Source organism: Hippocampus bargibanti, linkage group LG05 (genome assembly GCF_051943395.1).
Source record: "Hippocampus bargibanti isolate YZ-2025 linkage group LG05, ASM5194339v1, whole genome shotgun sequence".
Classification (NCBI taxonomy): domain Eukaryota; kingdom Metazoa; phylum Chordata; class Actinopteri; order Syngnathiformes; family Syngnathidae; genus Hippocampus; species Hippocampus bargibanti.
In genome coordinates this window covers 18,673,841-18,697,012 of record NC_142738.1, presented here as the reverse complement: position 1 = coordinate 18,697,012, position 23,172 = coordinate 18,673,841, and the positions used below count along the sequence as shown (strand labels likewise).

The window sequence follows — 23,172 nt, the reverse complement described above, 5'->3', positions numbered from 1 at the left end:
AATACACAGTATGGAATGTTAATAATTTTCTAAATCATCGCGCTTCAGCAGACAAAACAAGAAACATTGTTGCAAAAAACGATTGCATTCATACACAGTACAGTGGGCATGTACATAACACAACAGGGAAACTGCAACGCTTACATCTTACTGTATTATGTATACAATTTAAAAAAGTCATCAATCTTCTTCTGCTTCTCATTTTTACCTTTTAACACAAACACTTCAATCTCGTCTGCTACACACGAGCTAGCGTCTGAAAACGAAAATGGCTCTGCTACACGGGTGCTGGGCACGTAACCAAGTCACCTGACCAAGTCGACCAACGGCGCGACCGATGGCGTGTCACGTGACAAAGTCACACGGCCAAGTCGACCAATAGCACGACCGATGGCGGCTCATGTGACCAAGTCGACCAATGGCGCGACCGATGGCGGCTCACGTAACAAGACACGTGACCAAGTTGACCAATGGCGCGACGGATATATCGATATAAACAACAAAAATGGCCGGCGGGGGATGAAAAGGAGCACCGTAATAACCGGGTAGCGTACTAAACGGTACTAATTATACATAAAAAGACTAGAAATGTGCAAGGGAAATGAAAATAATATCGTAATAAGCGGTACTATCGATATAACCGATATCGATATAACGAGACTTTACTGTATTTCATTTCTACTTATTCTTATCAATTAGTAAGTCCATATATGTATGTAGTTTGGTTATTTGTATATGTTAATTAGTATACATGTACTCAGCTTGTACTTAGTTAGGTTACAAATCTAGCTATCACGTTTCAGTCTAATAATAAATATTCATGATTGTATCTAGCAGATGAAAGGTCCTTTCCAAAGTGACATCACTCCTGTTGTTTATAAATGTCTGAGGCGAGACGCGCTCTCTCTCGCTCTTGCCTCTCTGTCCCTTGGCCTAGCTTCTCCCCTGGAGAACATCCTCTCGCTTCCTGATAATAAATATTCCTTTTTTTATATATCACCTTGCTTTCTGCTTATTTAATATTTAGACTATACAAAGGGAGAGCTAAACCAGGAAGAACATTTAACCCAACAGTAATTATGAAATATTACAGCTCGTACCGCAAGCACTTTGAAAGTAACAAAAGGAGAAAACAAGGGTTCCAACAAAAACACCCAGCTTCAATACGGTTTTAAGTAAGTGAGATCATTCTGATTATATGCTTGTGATGTACCAAATGATCATTAAGTTATTATACTGCAGTTTATAACAACGATCACAAGTCAAATTGCACTAAGACTGAGGGCCCGATCCCAGAGACTGGAGACAATTGGCAGATTGTGGTAGACAAGGGTGAACGGTTCCGGGTTGGAGAATGGATAGGCTGGGGGTCAAGGACGAGACATGCAATGATCTGGGAACACAAATAAGAAGATACTCAAGATGGCTGGCTGCACACACATAGTTGAGAGTACTAAGTATTAATTTGGTGATGTGGTGGCACTCTGTATCGCCTTAACTCTGCCACATAGTGAGATTGTTTGCACCGGGTACATACACCGCACTTCTTTCTGATTCTGCACAATAAAAAAAAAAAACATATACTGTTCAGGGAAAGGGAAGGGCAGGGCTCAAGAAGCAAAGTCAGGCGATAGGACAAAGTGAGAAAGAAATTTAAAATGATTGAAGAATTGTATTAAATGTTGAAACGTGGCCATTGATGTGCTGCTACTTATTAAAAACATCAGGATTCTTCGACACTAATATTGCTTTTGGATTTTTATTGACAATAAATAAAATGTATGACAGCACACAACCATAACAGGCTCACAGTCAATCGATAAGAACAAAGGCAACAATGGGAATTTCACACTTGTTAACTTGATGCTGGCATTCACGTTTTGGAAGAACTGTAGTCATCTCTGGAACCATATCAGTGTTGCAAATAAATGTAATTCAAATAAACAAACTGGAGTTTAAAATGGTACCCTCTTGTGGACGTTCTACTGATCATGCCTGACAAAGTTTTTTGTCAGGCATTTTCAACAAATTATTTGCGAACTCACTTCCGACAGGAGGAAAATAGAATATTGCTATTTTGTAGTAATATAATAGCTGAACCAATCTGTGGCTAACCACAATCTTTACCATAATCAGGAGACCAGGTGACAAGCCTGCAACGGCCGCATGGCTGAATATGAAGCTTTATGTTGATTTACCTGTGAGTTAACTGTATAAGTGAGAGATCCGTCTCTTGCCCCAAACAGGAGGTGGACATCTACACAGTGAAGCCCGAAGACCTCTCTTTCACAACAGCATTCTGTCTGCAGATCCAGAAAAATGACTACATTCATGCACTCGTGACCTATTTTAACATCGAATTCACCAAATGCCACAAAAAAACTGGTTTCTCCACTGGTAAGATGTCAGAGATATTTTATTTTAAAATATTTCGGAGTGCTATCGTTACAAAAACCAAATTAATGAATGTTGGCTAATTTAGATATTTTTACACATTGAACCTGTTCCATACCAAACAATGGGAATGCCGCAAGATGGATGGAATACATGTATGTCATCAGCAGTAGTCTCAACTACAATTGAATTCTGAGCCTCCACACATTATAGATTATCCGATTTCTCTTTGTTTGCTCTGGTATTGATCTCGTCTCAACAAAAAACAGGGATCAAGGACACTATTACACTGAACAGCCAGTTGCACAATTACATGTATTATTTTGTTTTGTTTGCTTGCAAAGGTAATTTTAACTGGTTATGACTTACCCTGTCAAAGATGAAAATTGTTTAAGTATATGCACCTTTTTTGAAGTTGCAGTTTGCACGAGAGCATTTCAACTATGGTTAGTTTAATTTAATTTCAATTCGCAACACAACATGAACAAAATACTATGCTGCTCAGTATGAATGCAAACTAAAGCCGCAACGGTAATCTTAGTAATACTTGGTGCTCAGCTCTTTCATTGACAACCACCGTGTGGAAAAAAGGGTTTTCATTGTTGATCGTGGTTTGGGCCTGACCTCCAGTGGCGATAGGATAAACTGCATCTGTTGGAAAAGGTTGTTCATTCCACTCAAAATTATCATCAATATACCAGCGCGTTCTCTAAAACGACCCATTTTATTGTTGCAAGTTTAACAAACATACTCAATTAGGCTCCTAAACATATGCTTAGATGGCTATCTAAACTTGGACAAAAACAAGGAGCAGCAATGAAGCATGACCTGGGAGAAGCGGAGAGGAAAACATTTCCATGCTCATCTCCTATTTTACGTTGCAAGATCTCAGCAAAGAATGATTTATTTGGCAGTTCTTTTTTTGTATAATATACACAAATAACTTTGTACAGACAAGCAAAGATGTTTGCTGCCCTCGCACAGCACACTGAACATTCTGACTCAAGTGCACCTTATATTTAGAATGTCAGCTACAGTCAAAGCACTCAAGCATGCTCTGAATTGTTTTGTCAGTCAGAACCAAACAAAATGAAACACAGACGCACAGACACGCGTACAAACAAATAAGCACGAGGTTTCCTCCAATGTAAATTTCTCCACTGTGAGACTAATAAAGGCAAATCCAATCCAATCCAATTTAAAGTTGACGGACTATGTTCAAGAAGTATTGCTAAGTTACACTTTGGACCATTTCGCTTCACCGAGAAAATAATGCAAGTTCTGCCTACACACACATATATATATATCAAAATCAAAGTCAGCTTTATTGTCAAATATGCTAATATGCATATATATATACACACATATATACATATATATGTATATACACACACATACATATATATGTATATATATATACATATATATGTATATATACACACACACACACACACGCACACACATACATACATACATACATACATACATACATACATACATACATACATACATACATACATACATACATATATATATAGCATAGTTTAGATTTTGGAAGAAACAGAACCTTGACAAGAAATGTGTCCCCCTCTTATTTATTTATCTGTCCTTATCTATCTATCCATATATCTTTATCTATCTATCCATTTATCCTTAGCCATTGATCCTTATCCATCCATCTATTCATTAATGCATTCATGTTTTCCTTCATTCATTCGTTTGTTTATTTTGGGAAAGTAAGAACCAGGTGTTTTTCCTTGGTAAGTACAGAGGCATACTGTAATACTATGTTCAATCATAGTTCGGGCTGGATGCCTTGACTTTCATTCAGCCATTATCCATCCATTTTCTATTATTTGGATGACGGATCTTCAGCATATCCCATCTGATTTTGTGTGTGCATCTGTGTGTGTGTCTGTGTGTGTGTCGTAGGTCCAAATGCTGCATACACCCACTGGAAGCAGACAGTGTTCTACCTTGAGGACTACTTAACTGTGCGAAGAGGAGAGGAAATCACTGGCAGCATTGCAATGAAGCCTAACGACAAAAACATCGTATGTGTTACACAAAGTTTCTGTCATGGTCCTGGATGTGAATAAAGAACAACTGTAGATACATCACATAGATTGGGATTAATGAACGAATGGCTCAATGAGCTGCCTGTCCACAGTAAAGTCTTATTTGTATGGTGACTACTGACAAGCCAAGGAGCCAAGCAGACAACTGTTGACCTTATTCTCCTCTGTGTTGAACAAATGACTCCTCTATACTCGTTATCTTTATACTTGGTAACTTTTGACAAGGCTTCATTTCAATGAATTCTTGGTTCTCCAAAATTGTTCTTATGAATATAGAAAATAAGTCACACAAACCACTCAGGATGTCACAATTTCTCATAGGCTGAAATCTTCATGCACTACATTACAAACATTCAAGGTAGAGTGTATTTTACCGCTGATTTAAAGGACAACCGACATCTCCGGACAAGTTGTGTCCATAATTTGTAAAATGGCTTCAAATGACTTCTACTGAGCGTATTTTACAAATATTCCACCGCATATAGCTATATTTTACGTTTTAAGACTTGCGCTGAATATTCAGGAAGTCTTGTTTTTGAGTTGGTGACGAGTCCGTACGTGACGTCACTAAAGGACCTCCCTAGACCGTAAAAAAGACGCATTGTAGCGGTCCTTCAATCACGTCAATGGATTTTGCTGTACTTGTTTGGTCTGGGGACCTCGTGTTGCACCCAAAAGCCGCCAGAAGGCCAGAAGAGGGTGTCCAAGCGCCATATAAGGAATTTATCAGCCTATGTAAACGGAGGTGGCCACAGGATGTCGCCATTTTGTGCCTTTTTTTTGGGTGAGAGATTTTCCCCCAATGTTGCCTCAAAATGACACATATAATTCTTTACTCGATTGCAAACATGTATGCTTTCCTCTTCAGAACTATTTGAATCATATTCATAACTGGATGTGTAGCAAGAAAGCATATTCTCCGAATCTGAAGCCATTGTTTTGATTCAAAAGCAATGCAAGACGTCTTGGCGTGACGTCACGAACTGGGGGCGGGACTTTCTGAAAATGCCCAATTCGCAGCTCAGTTTTTTGCAGATTTTGGAAACTTTAAGTCATTTTATTTGTGTTTTGCATTTGACTAAAAATATCATACTGCGTGTTTTGGGTATTTTAGATGCTATAAAACGTTTTTCTGGTGTCAGTTAAAAAACAAAAAAGTGACGTCGGTTGTCCTTGGTCAGCGGTTGCAAATCAAACATGCAAATCAACATGAAAACATGTCTAAAAAATGAAAAATACATTACAGTACAGTATTGTGAATACAGAATAAAGCTAGAATAAACTTGAGGTTATAACATTTGTGACATGAAAAAAAAGCTGTTGTCAAGCCCAGTCATAAAGAAACATAACAAAACTACCATTTTGACAGGGGAAATCCTGTACATCTGGACTGCAGTTTTCCAGTACCCACTTTGCAGACCATGATTGTGTTATCCATGGCATCAAAGTTCCGCTCAGAGATGTCATTCAGTCTCATTTATCATGTCACTGCCTAAGAAAGGGTCGTCATTATGTGTATTTGCTCAACTCTTCTGTAACGTTAGAAGTGCAGTACATCTATCACATGCACATTTTCAGAAGAAGGCACCTCGCTATCGCTGACTTGGACATTTTCATGATATTAAAGTATTTGTATACACACATAAAAGACTCTTGGAATGGTAATTTTCCTGTTATGTGACTAAATTTGAAATGTGGTCTGATCACAACTTTATACATTTTCCCCTCCAATAATATCCCTTGAAATGCTTGACGCACTTTTTTTTGTCTTATCCCTGCAGCGGGACTTGGACTTCACCTTTGAGCTGGATTTCAAAGGACAACTGTGTGAGGCAGCGATAGTCCACGACTACAAGATGCGCTAGATTTAGCAGGAAACTGGGAATAAGTAGAAGAGCAAAAGAAGACCAAAAAAAAATTTCCCGGATAAATAATACGATGCAATTCCGATGAAAGGAAGGGGCTAAGTGCAGAAGTGGCTCCATGAACAGCTTGCTAAGCATATAGTCAGTCAGGAAGCCATGGGCGCAGACTGTTAAACAACTTTGAATGTAATGGTGGGTGCAGGTGTTTTTTTTCCTAACTTCTGCACAATTAGCTTTTCGCTGTACATGTTGGTGAAATGGAGTGATGTACCTGTGTCATTTGTTTTTCAGCATAACTCAGACCTCATCATAAATGAATACAGGTATATGTCCAATGACTGTGTTCTCCATTATATTTGTTCAACATCTTAATTTAACCCTGTTTGACCTTTTGCCGGCTGTCAGAAAAACCATTTCTTTTGTCTCATATAAAGCTCACAGATGGTCAAACTATTCATCGGCGCACAACAGCCAAGGACAAACCTGCTGCAGGAACTTTACTGCTATATATATATATATATATATATATATATATATATATATATATATATATATATATATATACACGTCTGTGTAAGCTCTCAGTCGTACAGGAGTGGTCCTAAAGGGATATAAATGGGGCCGATACGACCAGTCAGACTTTAGTTCGCTGACGAAGCCTCTTGGATAGGAGGCGAAACGTCCGAAACCTTCAGTTTTGTACAGATGACGGCTGAAGAAACCTTCTCATATATATATATATATATATATATATATATATATGTGTGTGTGTGTGTGTGTGTGTGTCATGTGAAAGGAAATGTGTTAAATTGTTGATGTACAGTGTCAAAGGTCTACATGCTATTGTTCCCCATGTCATCAGTTTGAGCAGGCAGTGTTTTAATATTGTTTGACATGCTACTTCAATAATAACGAGTATAGAATACAATTTAATCCAGCACAAGAGTTGTTTGAAAAAATATTCTTCATAAAGTCAGTACAATTTCTACACCGCGGAAAACAACTGTTTTTAACAATTTAACAAGATCTTTGCCAAGGTCTTTGTTTAATATAGCTCTTGTACTGGATCTCCTATCCAAGAGACTGAAAGTATTTGTCCTGCTTAATGCCTTGACCAAGTTCCCAAGTGTTGCTAATTACATGTATCAACGCTGCATTTACATTAGTTCATTTATTAGGGTGCACTTAAGTTAGCCATGTCAAACCTTTGAGCGTTATACTGCTTTTACTCCCCAAAAATGCCTTAGGCAACACAATTACAAAAAAAAGTGAATAATAATGCTAAGATTGAATAATAAGCTATATTCGGAAAAGGAACGGCTACTTACTGCAGAGCTCACTGCTCTAATTTGTTAATGTTCAATGCAATTTTAGGTTTAACTGACTGGGAACTTTTAGGAGTCACCAATCATTCCCAAAAATGAGTTATATTCAAGAAAATGCAGAAATACAATTAACTAGCATGTTTTAATGCATCTTCTGGTTATTGTCTTATTTAAATTACACTGTCTACACTGTCTGTAAGTAAAGAATCTGCTTAAAATTAGATATCAAGTAGACGGGATGAACTTAGTACAACGATTATTTAAATTCAGTTCAACTATGATGGTACATGTTTTTCTGAGGTCTTAAATATGGAATAAAATGCAATGTATAAAATCATCCACTGGCTGATTCTCTGAAAAATCACGACCATATACAAACAACACCCAATTGTTTATTTTTGGTACACTAATTAAATAGCTCAGTGTATACATAAAAGTGAAGTGCAAGACAGTGACGGTAGTGAACTGTGATTAGTGAGTCATTGTGTGTGTGTATATATGTGTGTACACACACACACACACACACACACACACACACACACACACACACACATACATACATACATATATATACACACACACATATATACATACATATATATATACACACATATATATATACACACATACACACACATACACATAATATATATATGTAACGGAGTTGTACACTTAGGTTATTAAATTATGAAGGAAGTGACGCAACGGCGCACAGTGTGGCACTATGTCCCGCCCATAGTTTCCAGAACAATCTCGAGGAGATTCAGGTTAATCACAAGACGAAACCCATGCGACTTCACCCATCCCTTCTGCCATACTGTGTTGCAGTGTTGCAGAAATAAAAGAAATAAAAAGACACATCCACGAGTCTCGTCTTCATTAAGATGGCAGCATCGTGGAGATGAAGACAGTCACTGTTGTGACACCCGTCACATTGGTGCCGTGACCCGGATTCACAAGTGACTCTCCACTTCGGACCGGGACCGCGATGCTGCACAATGAAGACGCTGTGCAGTCCCATCACTCGGTGGACGGTGTGTCGACCCCCGTTTTGGAAATACATGTAGTGTGTTAATTGTCTGACCTGCTGTTTTGCAATTAGTGTGTTTTTTTTCATGTACGTGTTTTCGTGTGTTAAGTCTAAGAATGAGCTCCTTACATGTAACAAGTAGCACACCTTTGAGTGTGTTGGTAGAGGCTTCCCAACCGTGTAACAGTTGTATAGTGCAATCCAGAGTGGTGTAGGTTGTACAGAGGGGAATGGGCAGGTTCAAGCTGAGGCCACTTATGTTAGTGGGGACAGAGTTCCTTCCCAGACCCAGTGCAGTGCATCTACGACGAGCGCACAGACAACTGATACACCAGCAACAGATACCTTTCTCCAGTCTGTCACAGTTATGTAGTGCTATGCAGGGTGATGTAGTTTGTACAGAGGGGAATGGGCAGGTGCGAGCTGAGGCCACTTATGTTAGTGGGGACAGAGTTCCTTCCCAGACCCAGTACAGTGCATCTCCGACGAGCGCACAGACCCTGACACACCGGCGACAGATCCCTTACTCCAGTCACCTGACGTAGTTGGTCAGATGAGCGACATAATTAGACAGCATTTTTGTACATCCTTGCCCGATAACCTTGTCTATTTTGCCTGTTGGTCTTTCTGTTGTCTTCCGTGTGTATGTTGCCTCACTTCTGCATAATTTAAGGGGGGTGTATGTAACGGAGTTGTACACTTAGGTTATTAAATTATGAAGGAAGTGACGCAACGGCGCACAGTGTGGCACTATGTCCCGCCCATAGTTTCCAGAACAATCTCGAGGAGATTCAGGTTAATCACAAGACGAAACCCATGCGACTTCACCCATCCCTTCTGCCATACTGTGTTGCAGTGTTGCAGAAATAAAAGAAATAAAAAGACACATCCACGAGTCTCGTCTTCATTAATACGGCAGCATCGTGGGGATGAAGACAGTCACTGTTGTGACACCCGTCACATATACATACACATAATATATATACATACACATAATACATACACATAATATATATACATACACATACACATAATACATACACATAATATATATACATACACATAATACATACACATAATACACATAATATATATACATACACATAATACATACACATAATATATATATATATATATATATATATATATATATATATATATATATATATATATATATATATATATATATATATATATACACACAGTAAAGTCTCGTTATATCGATATCTGTTATATCGATAGTACCGCTTATTCCGATACTATTTCTATGAATGCAAGGAGAAAATTACATGCGCGCAGGGTCGGATATATCGATAGTCCCGGTTATATCGATATTTTTCAGACTCCCGAGAATATCGATATAACGAGACTTTACTATATATATATGTGTGTGTGTGTGTGTGATGAAAGGCAACTTTAAAATGTTGGAATAATAAGGGAAAACGTGCAAACACAAGTACAGTATGTGTTGTCTGTTAACAGCATGATTTGTCCTGCACCGGTGAGCTGCCGACCAACTGAAGAGTCTTCTCTTTTTCTCTGTCCTCTTGCTCTTTCAAGGTTCTGAGACATAACGTGACAAAAAACAACAAGTCAGAAACTCACCAGAATAAACGGATGGGATCGAAGCACAATTGCTTTATTTGTGCTGTCCGTCTTATTTGTTTTATGTGCTGTTATATTTATCACTGGGAGTCCTTCCAATCTCATTGCTTTATCACATTATTTATTTTGAGTGCTTCCAGCAGCATGGAGTAAATGGGGACAAAAATATTGAAAGTGGGTCCTTAATATGAATGGTAATGACTACTAATGGTGACACTGGTGAAGCTTGATGACAGTTGGCTGGGCAAATTCTGCAAGTCTGAAGGAAAGTGGACCAATATCAATATCAATATTAGCTCAACCAATTGCAAAATGAAGTTGAATGATTCACTCAAAATTAACACCCCCTCTTAAAAGCAAATCATTTATTGACAATGTGATGTTTTGAAACCATCAAATGACCCTCAGAGTGGTGTAGGTTGTACAGAGGGAATGGGCAGGTTCAAGCTGAGGCCACTTATGTTAGTGGGGACAGAGTTCCTTCCCAGACCCAGTGCAGTGCATCTACGACGAGCGCACAGACAACTGATACACCAGCAACAGATACCTTTCTCCAGTCTGTCACAGTTATGTAGTGCTATGCAGGGTGATGTAGTTTGTACAGAGGGGAATGGGCAGGTGCGAGCTGAGGCCACTTATGTAGTGGGGACAGAGTTCCTTCCCAGACCCAGTACAGTGCATCTCCGACGAGCGCACAGACCCTGACACACCGGCGACAGATCCCTTACTCCAGTCACCTGACGTAGTTGGTCAGATGAGCGACATAATTAGACAGCATTTTTGTACATCCTTGCCCGATAACCTTGTCTATTTTGCCTGTTGGTCTTTCTGTTGTCTTCCGTGTGTATGTTGCCTCACTTCTGCATAATTTAAGGGGGTGTATGTAACGGAGTTGTACACTTAGGTTATTAAATTATGAAGGAAGTGACGCAACGGCGCACAGTGTGGCACTATGTCCCGCCCATAGTTTCCAGAACAATCTCGAGGAGATTCAGGTTAATCACAAGACGAAACCCATGCGACTTCACCCATCCCTTCTGCCATACTGTGTTGCAGTGTTGCAGAAATAAAAGAAATAAAAAGACACATCCACGAGTCTCGTCTTCATTAATACGGCAGCATCGTGGGGATGAAGACAGTCACTGTTGTGACACCCGTCACATATACATACACATAATATAATACATACACATAATACATACACATAATATATATACATACACATACACATAATACATACACATAATATATATACATACACATAATACATACACATAATACACATAATATATATACATACACATAATACATACACATAATATATATATATATATATATATATATATATATATATATATATATATATATATATATATATATATATATATATATATATATACACACAGTAAAGTCTCGTTATATCGATATCTGTTATACCGATAGTACCGCTTATTCCGATACTATTTCTATGAATGCAAGGAGAAAATTACATGCGCGCAGGGTCGGATATATCGATAGTCCCGGTTAAATCGATATTTTTCAGACTCCCGAGAATATCGATATAACGAGACTTTACTATATATATATATATATGTGTGTGTGTGTGTGTGTGTGTGTGATGAAAGGCAACTTTAAAATGTTGGAATAATAAGGGAAAACGTGCAAACACAAGTACAGTATGTGTTGTCTGTTAACAGCATGATTTGTCCTGCACCGGTGAGCTGCCGACCAACTGAAGAGTCTTCTCTTTTTCTCTGTCCTCTTGCTCTTTCAAGGTTCTGAGACATAACGTGACGAAAAACAACAAGTCAGAAACTCACCAGAATAAACGGATGGGATCGAAGCACAATTGCTTTATTTGTGCTGTCCGTCTTATTTGTTTTATGTGCTGTTATATTTATCACTGGGAGTCCTTCCAATCTCATTGCTTTATCACATTATTTATTTTGAGTGCTTCCAGCAGCATGGAGTAAATGGGGACAAAAATATTGAAAGTGGGTCCTTAATATGAATGGTAATGACTACTAATGGTGACACTGGTGAAGCTTGATGACAGTTGGCTGGGCAAATTCTGCAAGTCTGAAGGAAAGTGGACCAATATCAATATCAATATTAGCTCAACCAATTGCAAAATGAAGTTGAATGATTCACTCAAAATTAACACCCCCTCTTAAAAGCAAATCATTTATTGACAATGTGATGTTTTGAAACCATCAAATGACCCTCAGCTCGTTTAAAACTTTAGAAACACATTTTGGTGTTTTTTTATTTGTATGTATTTTATCTTTATTTTTTATTTTTATTTTTTATTTTATTTTTTTTGGGTGTGGGGGGGGCAAAAGCAAAGGAGACATACCGAGCCAGATGAAGCATGGCCTCCATCACATTATAACCTGAACATGCACTGCACTCAAAGAAAGTCATCTGACGGTCCTTAAAAAAGAAAAACAAATGCTCAATACCACTGGAAAATGCAGTACAACTTTAGCTTGGAGGAGAAGTGGCACAACAGAGGACAATTTTACTCTTTTGTGAAGAGAAAGAAAACACGTACCTTGGCTAGCCTCATGCCCATTGATTTCTGCACTTGTCTCGCAATTTCTAAGTCAGTTTTGTTTCCCAACAGCATTAAAGAAATATCTTCACCTGAGCCCTCCTATGACAAGCGGAATGGAGATTGACAATTACGTATATAGCCGGGTTGGGCTGAAAGTAGGCTTTTATGAGATTCCTTTTCACAGAACTAAAACATGTTATTACATTAACACCTAGTAATTAATTAACACAAACTGTCATCCGAGCTTTGAGACAACCTGTATATTGTGGCTATGAGATGACAGGGGAAAAATGCAAAAACTTTGAGAGTGTTGAAAGGGGCTTAGAAATTAAATGTACAGTGTATTATTATTATTATTATTTTACCTTGACACTTGTCAGCCACTGTCGGACAGCTGTGAAGCTCTGCTCAACTGTTATGTCATATATCACAACCACGCCGTCAGCTTTGCGGAAAAACTGCTTGGTGATGCTTCGATACCTAAAAAGGAAGGAAACAGCCAATTAAAACAGTAGAGCGTGAAAGCAAGAAAAAAGCTTGTTAATTCATGAAACTTTGGAAGCAGTTCCACATTCCCAAAATAACAAGCCTTGGTTTTTGATTGGCAAATGCATTTTCCTTTTGATTAAAAAAAGTGGTGCTCTTTCAACGCCATAACATGATAATTCAATTATATGTGAGAAAAGCAGCTTACCTTTCTTGTCCTGCTGTATCCCAGACCTGCAGCGCCACCTGGCTGTTGTCTACCAATATTGTCTTCACACTGTAATCTATACCTGCAAACAGTACGTACATAAAGCACACGCATTACATTTGGAACTTCATGTTCGAAAGGACCACTTAATAACAAGTCAACGGCAAAGGTAAGATCCATCCATCCATCTTCCAGACTGCTTTATCCTAATTAGGGTCGCGACTCCCCCTGTGACCATAGTGAGGATAAAGTGTTTCGGATAATGAATGAAAGAATGAATGCCAAGCAGACTGTATTCAGAAACATGAAACAAAACATAGACATTTAACAAAACAAGATAAATCCCAACAAATGTGTTTCATTTCTGGACGTTACAGTATACCGATAGATAATGCCCTACACATCTATGCAATTTAAAACGCATGGGCTGACATAGCACAAGGACTCATACCAACGGTGGCGGAAGTGTCAGGGTTGAAATGGTCATCACAAAAGCGACGAAGAAGTGAAGTCTTTCCGACATCGGAGTTCCCCACCAGAACGATTTTAAAGAGACGGTCAGGCAGTGACGGACTACTTTCCTCCTACACATTTAGAAGAGATAAATTAAGGTGTGGGGTTGCTGACGCCCTCGCTGGGAAGAATCAAGAAGGGAGGAAATAGTAAATAGATGGCAGTAGACTCACATTTATGCTGGTCTCCTTGCCAACGGGTTGACCCCTTGGAGACATGGGAGTTTGACTTATTCCTTCCTCCTTGTGACAGTTGGTAAATATCACCCATCACCAAGTCGATATTCTCTTCATGGTCTGACACATCCTCGCCTTGACTAAACGGCTGTAGAGGGATATGGGCCTGAGTGCCATTGTGGAGCAAATGTGGCAGGTGGTCCTCCTCAATAGAGATGATCCTCTGTAAGTAACTTCTGGTCACCTCTGGACCACACGGGCTGCTTGACACATTGACTGGAGTTTGCCTTACAGCCCCTTCCTCCTCTTCACTGCAGGAACATTTTCAAGACAGCCATAAATTATTAAAGCAAGAAAATTTTCACAAATTTCTCAAATTTAGACTCCAAAAGCCTGATCGATTTACTTTAGATGAATTGTATTTCAAAATAATGAACTTCTCTTGATACCATTTAAAATTATTAGGAATATAAAAATGCATCAACTGTAAAAATGTTTACACAGGTGACATTTTTAGGTAGGAAGAATGCTTAGACTTTGCTTTCCAGCAAGTCAATCATGTGTTCAGGAAATAATCTGTGTTTTACCTTGGAAGTTCTTCTCCACATACTCGATGAGTTTTGTTTTTTACCTTTTGGGAATGTGAGTGTGAGCTCCCGCAATATAAGTGGGCTCTGGCTGCAATCCTGTAGTGTTACAATTTTTTGGTTTCTGTAATTCAAACATGTAGGAGAATTCATTATTTTTCTTTATCTTTTTAACTGTGAGGGGCATGCAACAAAAGAACTTTGCATCAATAAAGTCGGCTTTCAAGCATGTCACAAACCTGAATGAAAATGTCTTTTTCATCTCGTAGATGTTTGTTCATTTCCCTTAAAGAAAGGCAATATCGAAGACTGTTTAATATTGTCCAACAACTTGAACATTTGTAATGTGTGCTAATAATGATCTTACACATCCAGGGCCAACGTATAAAAACGGAGCCAAAATTTGTTGCCGATAAAACAACACATCAGTCGAATAAACGTTTGAGAAGCGAATCCCAGAGTGATCAACAAAAAATCCTTAACAAGGTCATAAAATCTCTTGCATGCAAGTGAATTGTTGAGCAAAAATATTGAATGTGTTGCAGCTGTCAGAGTTGATATTTACATCGTCGTTAATAGCCACACCTCATCAAGTCCAGTTGTTTGAGAAGGCTTGCTCGCTCACGATGGAGTCCCTCTGTCAGTCTGTATATTTCGCTGTTACAAACAACACACATTATTGTTGTTATTAAAGAAAATGTGTCATCTGTCTTTTGTACAAATGCAAAAAACAAATTGCTCAACAAAAGGCCTAAAAACGCTAAAGTTAAAGGGCTGCGGTCTTGTTACTCACATCTCCTTCTCCTCATTGAGTCGCGCTGACTGCTCATGGAGCAGACTCAGTTGCTCCTGTGCCAAGAGCAACTCTTGACTCGTATGATGCAGTTCCTCCGCTAGCTCATCATTTGTCTTCTTCAGCTTCACGTTCTCCACCTTGGTCTCATGCTGCTCACTGTGAAGCTCCAGACACTGATCTTCCAACTGCCAATATATAAATTAACGACGATGTTAACATCAACTGTGCAGCTACATTGGCCTTTAAGCATGTAAAAATTGTGCAAAATGAACTGATTCTGCAAAATTAATCAGAATCAGAATCATCTTTATTGCCAAGTATGTGTAACACACAAGGAATTTGTTCCCGGTAGAACACGCTGCACTAGTATCGTCGTCAAAAAAACTGCTAAGTGGCACTATACAGTTCCATTTTGGGTACTGTTGAAAGAGTTCAAAGAGTTAATGGCTGATTATTCTCCTCTTCACTCACCCTCCTCTGCTTCTGAAAGAGGTGCTCCAACTCTTTCTCCTTGGTGGTCAGCTTTTTTTCAAGGTCTTGACTGCGAGACACAAACGTCTTATAGTCCTTGAGCGACGAGAGGGGAAGTTACAAGCGCAAAGCTCAATGATAACAGATGAATGGGAGGCATTGTTTGATGAGAGTATTTCAGTTTCATTGTATTTTATTTCAAGTGAATTGGATTGCATGTATCTAAAGATAAAAACTTTTTTTTTTTTACCTGCAGCACAATCCGTTCTCTTTCATTTTTTATTTGCTGCTCCATTTCCTCATAAAGGCGGTGGATCTCATCGACGTGTGTAGCTGATTTTCTTTGGGACAAACACAGTGAGTACTGTTCCCTTTTCAGCGCAAATAAAGTTTGATGAGTTTCACATAAAAGCGATTTTATACCATTTTTAGTGTAACATCATTTGCCAAATGCTGTTTGTGATAAAAGCCTAATTGTAAAATGTACAGAAATGAGATATCCCCTGACCGTTTCAGAGCGCTCTCCATCTCTCTTTTTTCCTGGTTAGCCACGATTATCTGGGATGTTACCCTTGCCAAGAAGTCCTCAAAATTGGATAAAAGGTGCGGCTCATCTCGCCGTAGCTGGGCCCACAAGCTGCGCACTTCTGCAGGACTAACAACGAACGAGATGACAAGTACAGGTGCATTGAAGAGCAGGTGCACCACGACTGAGATAGAAATGTACACAGCATATCACTGATCTAAGACATAGAGAAAATGATACGTTAATTGGATGCCATAACTTACACCGAAGCACCTTGCACTACAGCAGACTCTTACATTAAGAAATGAGGCTACGGTGAAAAACTGGAACCAATCACATTTATGAAATATTCTTTGGGCATCATTCAAAATTAATTAAATGGAAATGTGACTATAAATTGGTACATGAATGAGACAGAACAAACATAAATGAAACAAGATGAAAATGCCCCAAAAGTATTAAGTTCAGTGGAAAATTTGAGCAAGGCTGTGTTTTTTTTTTTCACTTATCGTAGTAAATGTGAAATGTCTGGTCAGGATCAATAAAGGTTAGTGCCGCCCAAAAGAATGTGAGGTCAAAATTCATGTCTCATATCTCTGACTTCAGACCTGGCAGGCAAGATATGCAGACACCTGCTTCATGATTTTTTTACTGAAGTAGCTGGAAAAAGTTGTGTAAACTCAGTTCAATCAAGTGTCACCCCAGTATGGATCACAGTTCATTATACGGTATTCATTCTAGTCAAATCTAAAACATCAAGATTTGACTAGAACAAAAACAACGCTTGAGTTTGGAAACAGAAAACAGATACTGTCACAGTTAAGAGATTTCATTTAGGATGTAGTTTTGGAAAGGGTGAACTAATGGAATTCTCGAAAACACACAGGACTGGAAATAAGTCCTGTTAGAATCGCAAAATAGTTCTTAATTGTTACAGAACGATAAATGTCTTCTTAAATTTTAGGAACAGCATATTGGAAGAGGTCATATGCATGTCATAGCTTTCATACAGACTGTAAACATCAAAATCATTCTGCACAGCATAATGCGGTCTCAACTTTGGGACTTTTTAGGCCGTTCAAAGTGCAAAATGCACTGACACTGGGAAAGATAAATCATATCAAAGCTGTGAGTTAAGTGAGGGTTTAATTGGTGCAATGTGTGTCATATTTTTTTCTGACCAATAGGTATGTATGAAGCATATTGGAAGAGGAAACCAAATTATATTCAAGATGGTTTTCCACAAAACAGACATTAATGTAGTTGATTTGAGTGGAATGAGATGAGATGTTCCATTGATGAAGTGTAGCCCATTGGACCACTTTATAATGAATATACTAGAAAACACACAGTCATTCACAGAGAACCTATTATAATTTTGGTCAACAGTCAAGACCAAGGAGCAGAAATGAGGCCCATAAAAAAGTTTCAGTTTATTTAAAATTGATCATATTAGAGAGTCACACAATACTCACTCTTCAAAGACGTTGTTGGCCCCGAGGCTCTCCATCAGCATGGAAAAATGCTTCTCTTCTTCATCCTCTGAAGTCACAGAGCTCTCCTCCCATCGGCTGTGATAGGGGACCTCTGGAGGCTTTGCGCAGTGGGATTTGTCTCCCATGCTGTCCTTTAAAGAAATGTTCTTGCCATACAAAAAATCACCTAAAAAAGCATTGGAATACACAACATGAGACATGTCCATCAGGTTGTCCCCTTTCCCAAAATACAAGTAAACATACTAAAGCCAGTGGAGAACTCATCAAGGGTAAGAAATCCATTGCTGTCAGAGTCAAGGGTGACAAACACTTTCTCCAACTCGTCCGCACTGAGGGGGAGCTCACCGAGCAGCCTCTGTTTTACATGACACAAACGGCTGTTATTAGCGCGGGCACAGCCTCAAGGACAATACAACAGTGTAGCTATAACAACTGATAGAGCCATAAGAATCTCCTCTGTGCAGCAATAACAAAAAAGAATAAAAATCATAATCATAACCCATGGGATCAAGGATAATTTCTTTATCAACGCTTGCATGCACCAATCATGTTAACTCATTCACTGCTAGACGATGTGCAAATATGTGTCCACTGCAGTGCCAGGTTTTTTACTATTTTCACTCAAATTGCAAGACCCACAGAATATCGGATTGTAGGACTACATAAAAATTCAATGCAGCATAAGAAACGGTAGATTCTGTCCAAAAAAAAATTGATGCCGATCTTATTTGGCTCTGGAGTTATCTGCAGTGGAAGTGGGGGCGGCTGTACAAAAGGGGAATGCTGCCCCCTCGTGGGTGGGAAAAACACTGCCAGAGGTCTGACAGGAGCTTGATTTGCATTACCTGGCAAGAAAAAAAACAAAACCGGAACAAATTCGTGAATGGCGCTCCACATCATGTTTTTCAATTACTGAATACATTTGGGAATGCCAGTGAATGAGTTAAGCTGTAACCTGATAGCATTATAGGTTCTCCATTTTAGTTACCGCTGTCCCTGAAAGGGTTCCTGATAAACAACCTGACATTGTAGAACCATCTGGATATTTCCCAGTTGAGGTACAGCAAGATCCTCAAGGACTGACCAGAGTAGCTGACCAGAAATAGGACACACGTACATGTTTGGCTTCCATGATCAACTTACTTTGTTGATTTATTTATTTTAATGGTAAATACATCTAATACTTGCTGCTCTTCATCACATTAAAAAACACAAATTGTATTAATCTGAGCTAGAGGAAATTATATCGTATGAGATTCAGTAGTTTACATTTCATTGAATCATAGAGAAACAATCGATGTTGATCAAGCATGAAATCCCAGAAATAGCTTTTACGTCGGATGCCCTTCCTGACACAACCCTCTGTATTTATCCTGGCTTGGGACCGACACAAGAAGACACTGGTTTATGTCCCCTTGTGGCTACAGAACAAGCAGCTCTATTAACTTAATAAAGATGAGGATGCTCAGTAAAAGGCTCCCAAACACAAAATGGTCATCGGCACAGCAACATTCAAGAAAGCAAAACTATATCCACCATTGCTCTGATCTTACTGTGAAATGGGCATCTCTTTCCCGACATTACATCACAAACAGAATTTAAGAAATTGTTATGAGTGGTTGTTTTTAAATTGGCTGTCTTCTTGAACATGGGAGGGAGGGACTCAACTAAAGTTCAAATACAGTAGAGGTCATGCCACAATCTCATGACAGTGACAGTAAACGCTCTGTAGCATTTACAGAAGAAAAAAATACAGCCACACCTCGGTTGGCCCTGCGCGAGATGATATGTTTACACTTTTGTAACTGTTGACATAGGGTGCCTCTTTAATCCAGGGTGGGGATAAAGTCAGGGTATCAGAAAGTGTGTTATCCGGGAACAACACATCCATTTCGTCACAGAATAAGTCTTCTGAAAGGGGCCACATAACAAATAGACCAGGATATTATATGTAACAGTGGCAAGTGGTGCTCAAAAGCCTAATTAGAGACAGTCTGTGTATCAAAGCTCCGCGATGTGTGTTTGTGCCCATGAGTGCTTCATCAATGGATTGGCAACATCTGAGGGCCATGTAAATCTGCACAATAATGCGAGTGGAGAGCCCAGATCACAAAGCACCCATGTTGCTCACTCTACTCCATCATTGCCACGTTCCCTTTAACTGTTTGTTGTGCAGCTTTGAATAAAGCACACATGGTCTCCTCAAGTCTAATTTGGAATCACTGATGGGAGAACAGATTGTCCTTCTATTGTATATTCAGTTTAAATAAAACATGTCAAAAGAAAGAAAAGAAAATAACATTGATGAGTCAGAATGCCACATTTGATTTGAAGAAAAAGTTTTAAATGTAACGCTGCTCCCGCAAAACAATTCATTTGGTCACCTCACCTGCATATCACGTTGGGTGATGAAGCCTTTTTTCTCGATGTCACAGACTTGGAAGAACTCGTGCGTTTTCTCCAAGACTGTGTTTTTACCAACGTGCCCACTCTCCCTCTTCGGCCACTCACTCTCACGCTTGAGGGGCTCTTCATTGCTTCCGTGCCCTCGGTGCGCCATCCTGGTCCCAGCAGTGGTGTTGGTGGGGGCAGAGGAGACCGTTAAGGCTGCCATGGATATCGATTCCTGTGATGTGACCACTTTGGTCCTGCTTCACATGAGCCAGGTGTGCAGGGGACAGATCTCACAGTCTTGCTTCGGTTTCAGACGGTTTTAGCGTTGCAATACATCATCGCATAGCAACCGACTCATCAATTTAACACCCAACACTAGAAAAAAGACAATGAGAATATTTACCTAATGTATTCAGTTTCCCTGCGAAACACTGCACTTTCAGTTATTTCTAAATGACAGTAGGTTCAATCACGCGAACCACTTCGCAATATTTTATGATTCAGGTCCCTGATAGCTTTGATAGCAATCAAGTTGACCTTGATTTCTTCTGCCCAAAGAATGCAATTCCGGGGCATGTTAATGGTTTAAACCCTGTTTGGAACCCCTCCAGATTTACATCCATGAAGGAGCATCTTGACAATTCATTTTGAGTACTCTTGATTTTTGTTGCTGCCATTTTTTACATGCTAAGAAAACAATTCTGCTGACATGCATTTTGCTGGTGTTAATGTAAGTTACAGTAAAATTCAACAAAGGCTTTTTGAATGAAAATAATGAGGCGTTCTTCAAGGAAACAATTGGCACCCTGGTCTAAATCCAATAGAGCATGATTTTTCTTTTGCTTAGTGAATATTTAAATGAAAGTAAAAAGAACCACAAATAAGCATCAACAAAACAATGACAACAGTGACATTCCATCAAAGTGTTTACAAAGTGTGTCCAAGTACTAAAAAAATCTGATGATTTACTAGAATGTTACTATGTCAAATGATAAACAAACAATTATATAAATAAATAAATAAATAAATAAGAAACTGTTTTAAGAGGTGTGTAAAACATATTTTATTTTATACATATAAATAATGGGGTATATGGTAGTACTTTTTACTGAATGACTGTTTTTTTATTCACAGTAACTGTCTGTCACCAATGACATCTGATCCACAAAAAGGGACTCAAAACTACACATTCTGCAGCTTCTGGTCAGCATAAGCCCTCACAAAAGACACAAAGACACAACACGCCACTGATCCACTTTGAGTCTACAAGCGGAAACAAGAAGAGGAAGTGAATGTTTTCTTCATGAGACCACATTGACTATACCAAAGGTGTTATTGTTACAAACTCTGTCAGGTTGACGAGAGGCTTCCGTAACGCAAACATTTGAAGTGTTGACATCCTCCAGTTTTTATTGATTTTTTCGTGAATCATCCAATTATAGCCGAATATTCTTGCTATAATTTTGGAAAATGGTGAGGAGGGCGTGACAAAATCAAATTCAGCCGACTGCATCTTGACTCCTTGTGAACAATGCAATATTTTGGACTATTTGAACAATACTAAATTGACATATGCTTGGCAATAATTTGTAGATACACGTTTAAGAATAATAATACAAATAAGAAAGCCTTTAATAGTCCCACAATAGGGACATTTATATAGCAAACGAGGAACTTGTGTTCTCGACTTTAAGTCTTGTGTTTGACATGGAACAGCTGTCAGATAATGGTTGCTAAGTCAAATATGTTCAGAACAAGCTCCAAGGGCCGTCAATAATCTATATATACATTTTATTAGAAGTCTATGTAAGACTAATTTCTCAGTTGCTGTTTCTGTTTATTGTCCCAAATTCTCACGCCATTATTTTGTGGCTTAATGGTGATCATTAAAGAGCACGTCTCTTGCGGCATTATTAACAGTCATGAGTATCCATTGTCGATTGCTATTGATAATATTGCTGACCTGACCTTCCCCTAATTGTAACATGTTTAATAGAACGTTTTGCAATTCTGATAAAACATCGACATTGACAGCCCTACTGGGGAAAGGTGATATCAGCACGTCGCCACATGACTAATTAAAATATAGAGAAAAGCTTGTGCAAAACAATTGTTTTGTTTCACAATTTCAGCATTGGTTAAAGCTCACTTCTTTGTCATGCAAAATTAACTGCGACAGCTGCACGTCTCTTGACACTACGAGATCGTGTGTGTGTATATACACTTTTACAAGTGTGCAAGATAAAAAAATACACACCTCTGTTCTAAGTTTGCTCTGCCTTGCTCATTGAGCTCAATTTCGGTGGTTGAAAATCGTAAAAAAAGACTCAGAAAACGTACGTACCACTAACAAAGCAAGTCGGGTCTCAGCTGATCAATTCCATGACTTGGTTGGTGTCAACCTGTTACATATGATGAAGGTAAGTGTGGAGGCAGAATAAGTGTGACAACTGCGCGTGTGGTGCAATTTGACAGACTGCACGCCCGCTGGGCGAACAAAAAAAGGGCGGGAGGGGCTGTTATCAAGGGTTACTATAACAACGCTAAAATGTTCGCTGTTTCTTGTCCAAAATACTACAGTACTACAATACAACAAGCTAAACGTTTAATACGTTTTAAATGTTTATTTTCTTTCTACGAACAAAAGAAAAGTTTGTTCATACTG

At 38.8% G+C, this 23,172-nt stretch overlaps 2 protein-coding genes across 6 annotated transcripts in view; one reads left to right on the top strand and one right to left on the bottom strand.

The window, feature by feature from the left end:
• The window catches only part of prmt8a (protein arginine methyltransferase 8a), a 33,248-nt gene extending 25,934 nt beyond the window's left edge, over window positions 1–7,314 (top strand). For 3 of the 5 annotated variants that reach the window (XM_088997118.1, XM_088997116.1, XM_088997115.1), the window contains 3 exons: window positions 2,247–2,397; window positions 4,327–4,448; window positions 6,254–7,314. In XM_088997118.1, coding sequence (XP_088853244.1) covers window positions 2,247–2,397; window positions 4,327–4,448; window positions 6,254–6,337 — 357 coding nt within the window. In that variant the 3' untranslated portion in view covers window positions 6,338–7,314. The remainder of the gene's footprint in view (window positions 1–2,246; window positions 2,398–4,326; window positions 4,449–6,253) is intronic. The other 2 variants (XR_016115054.1, XR_016115053.1) reach the window with 2 other exon arrangements.
• Window positions 7,315–11,715: 4,401 nt separating this feature from the next.
• On the bottom strand, window positions 11,716–22,970 carry cracr2aa (calcium release activated channel regulator 2Aa). The gene is given in 19 exon segments (XM_088997114.1): window positions 11,716–12,075; window positions 12,654–12,730; window positions 12,852–12,953; window positions 13,220–13,334; window positions 13,549–13,630; window positions 14,000–14,132; window positions 14,235–14,313; window positions 14,315–14,548; window positions 14,869–14,948; window positions 15,064–15,109; window positions 15,410–15,481; window positions 15,618–15,805; window positions 16,092–16,187; window positions 16,342–16,432; window positions 16,600–16,746; window positions 18,093–18,279; window positions 18,357–18,468; window positions 20,503–20,882; window positions 22,852–22,970. Coding segments are annotated over 18 exon segments (2,154 nt in total). The 5' UTR covers window positions 20,728–20,882; window positions 22,852–22,970; the 3' UTR covers window positions 11,716–11,987.
• Between the last annotated feature and the right edge of the window lie 202 nt (window positions 22,971–23,172).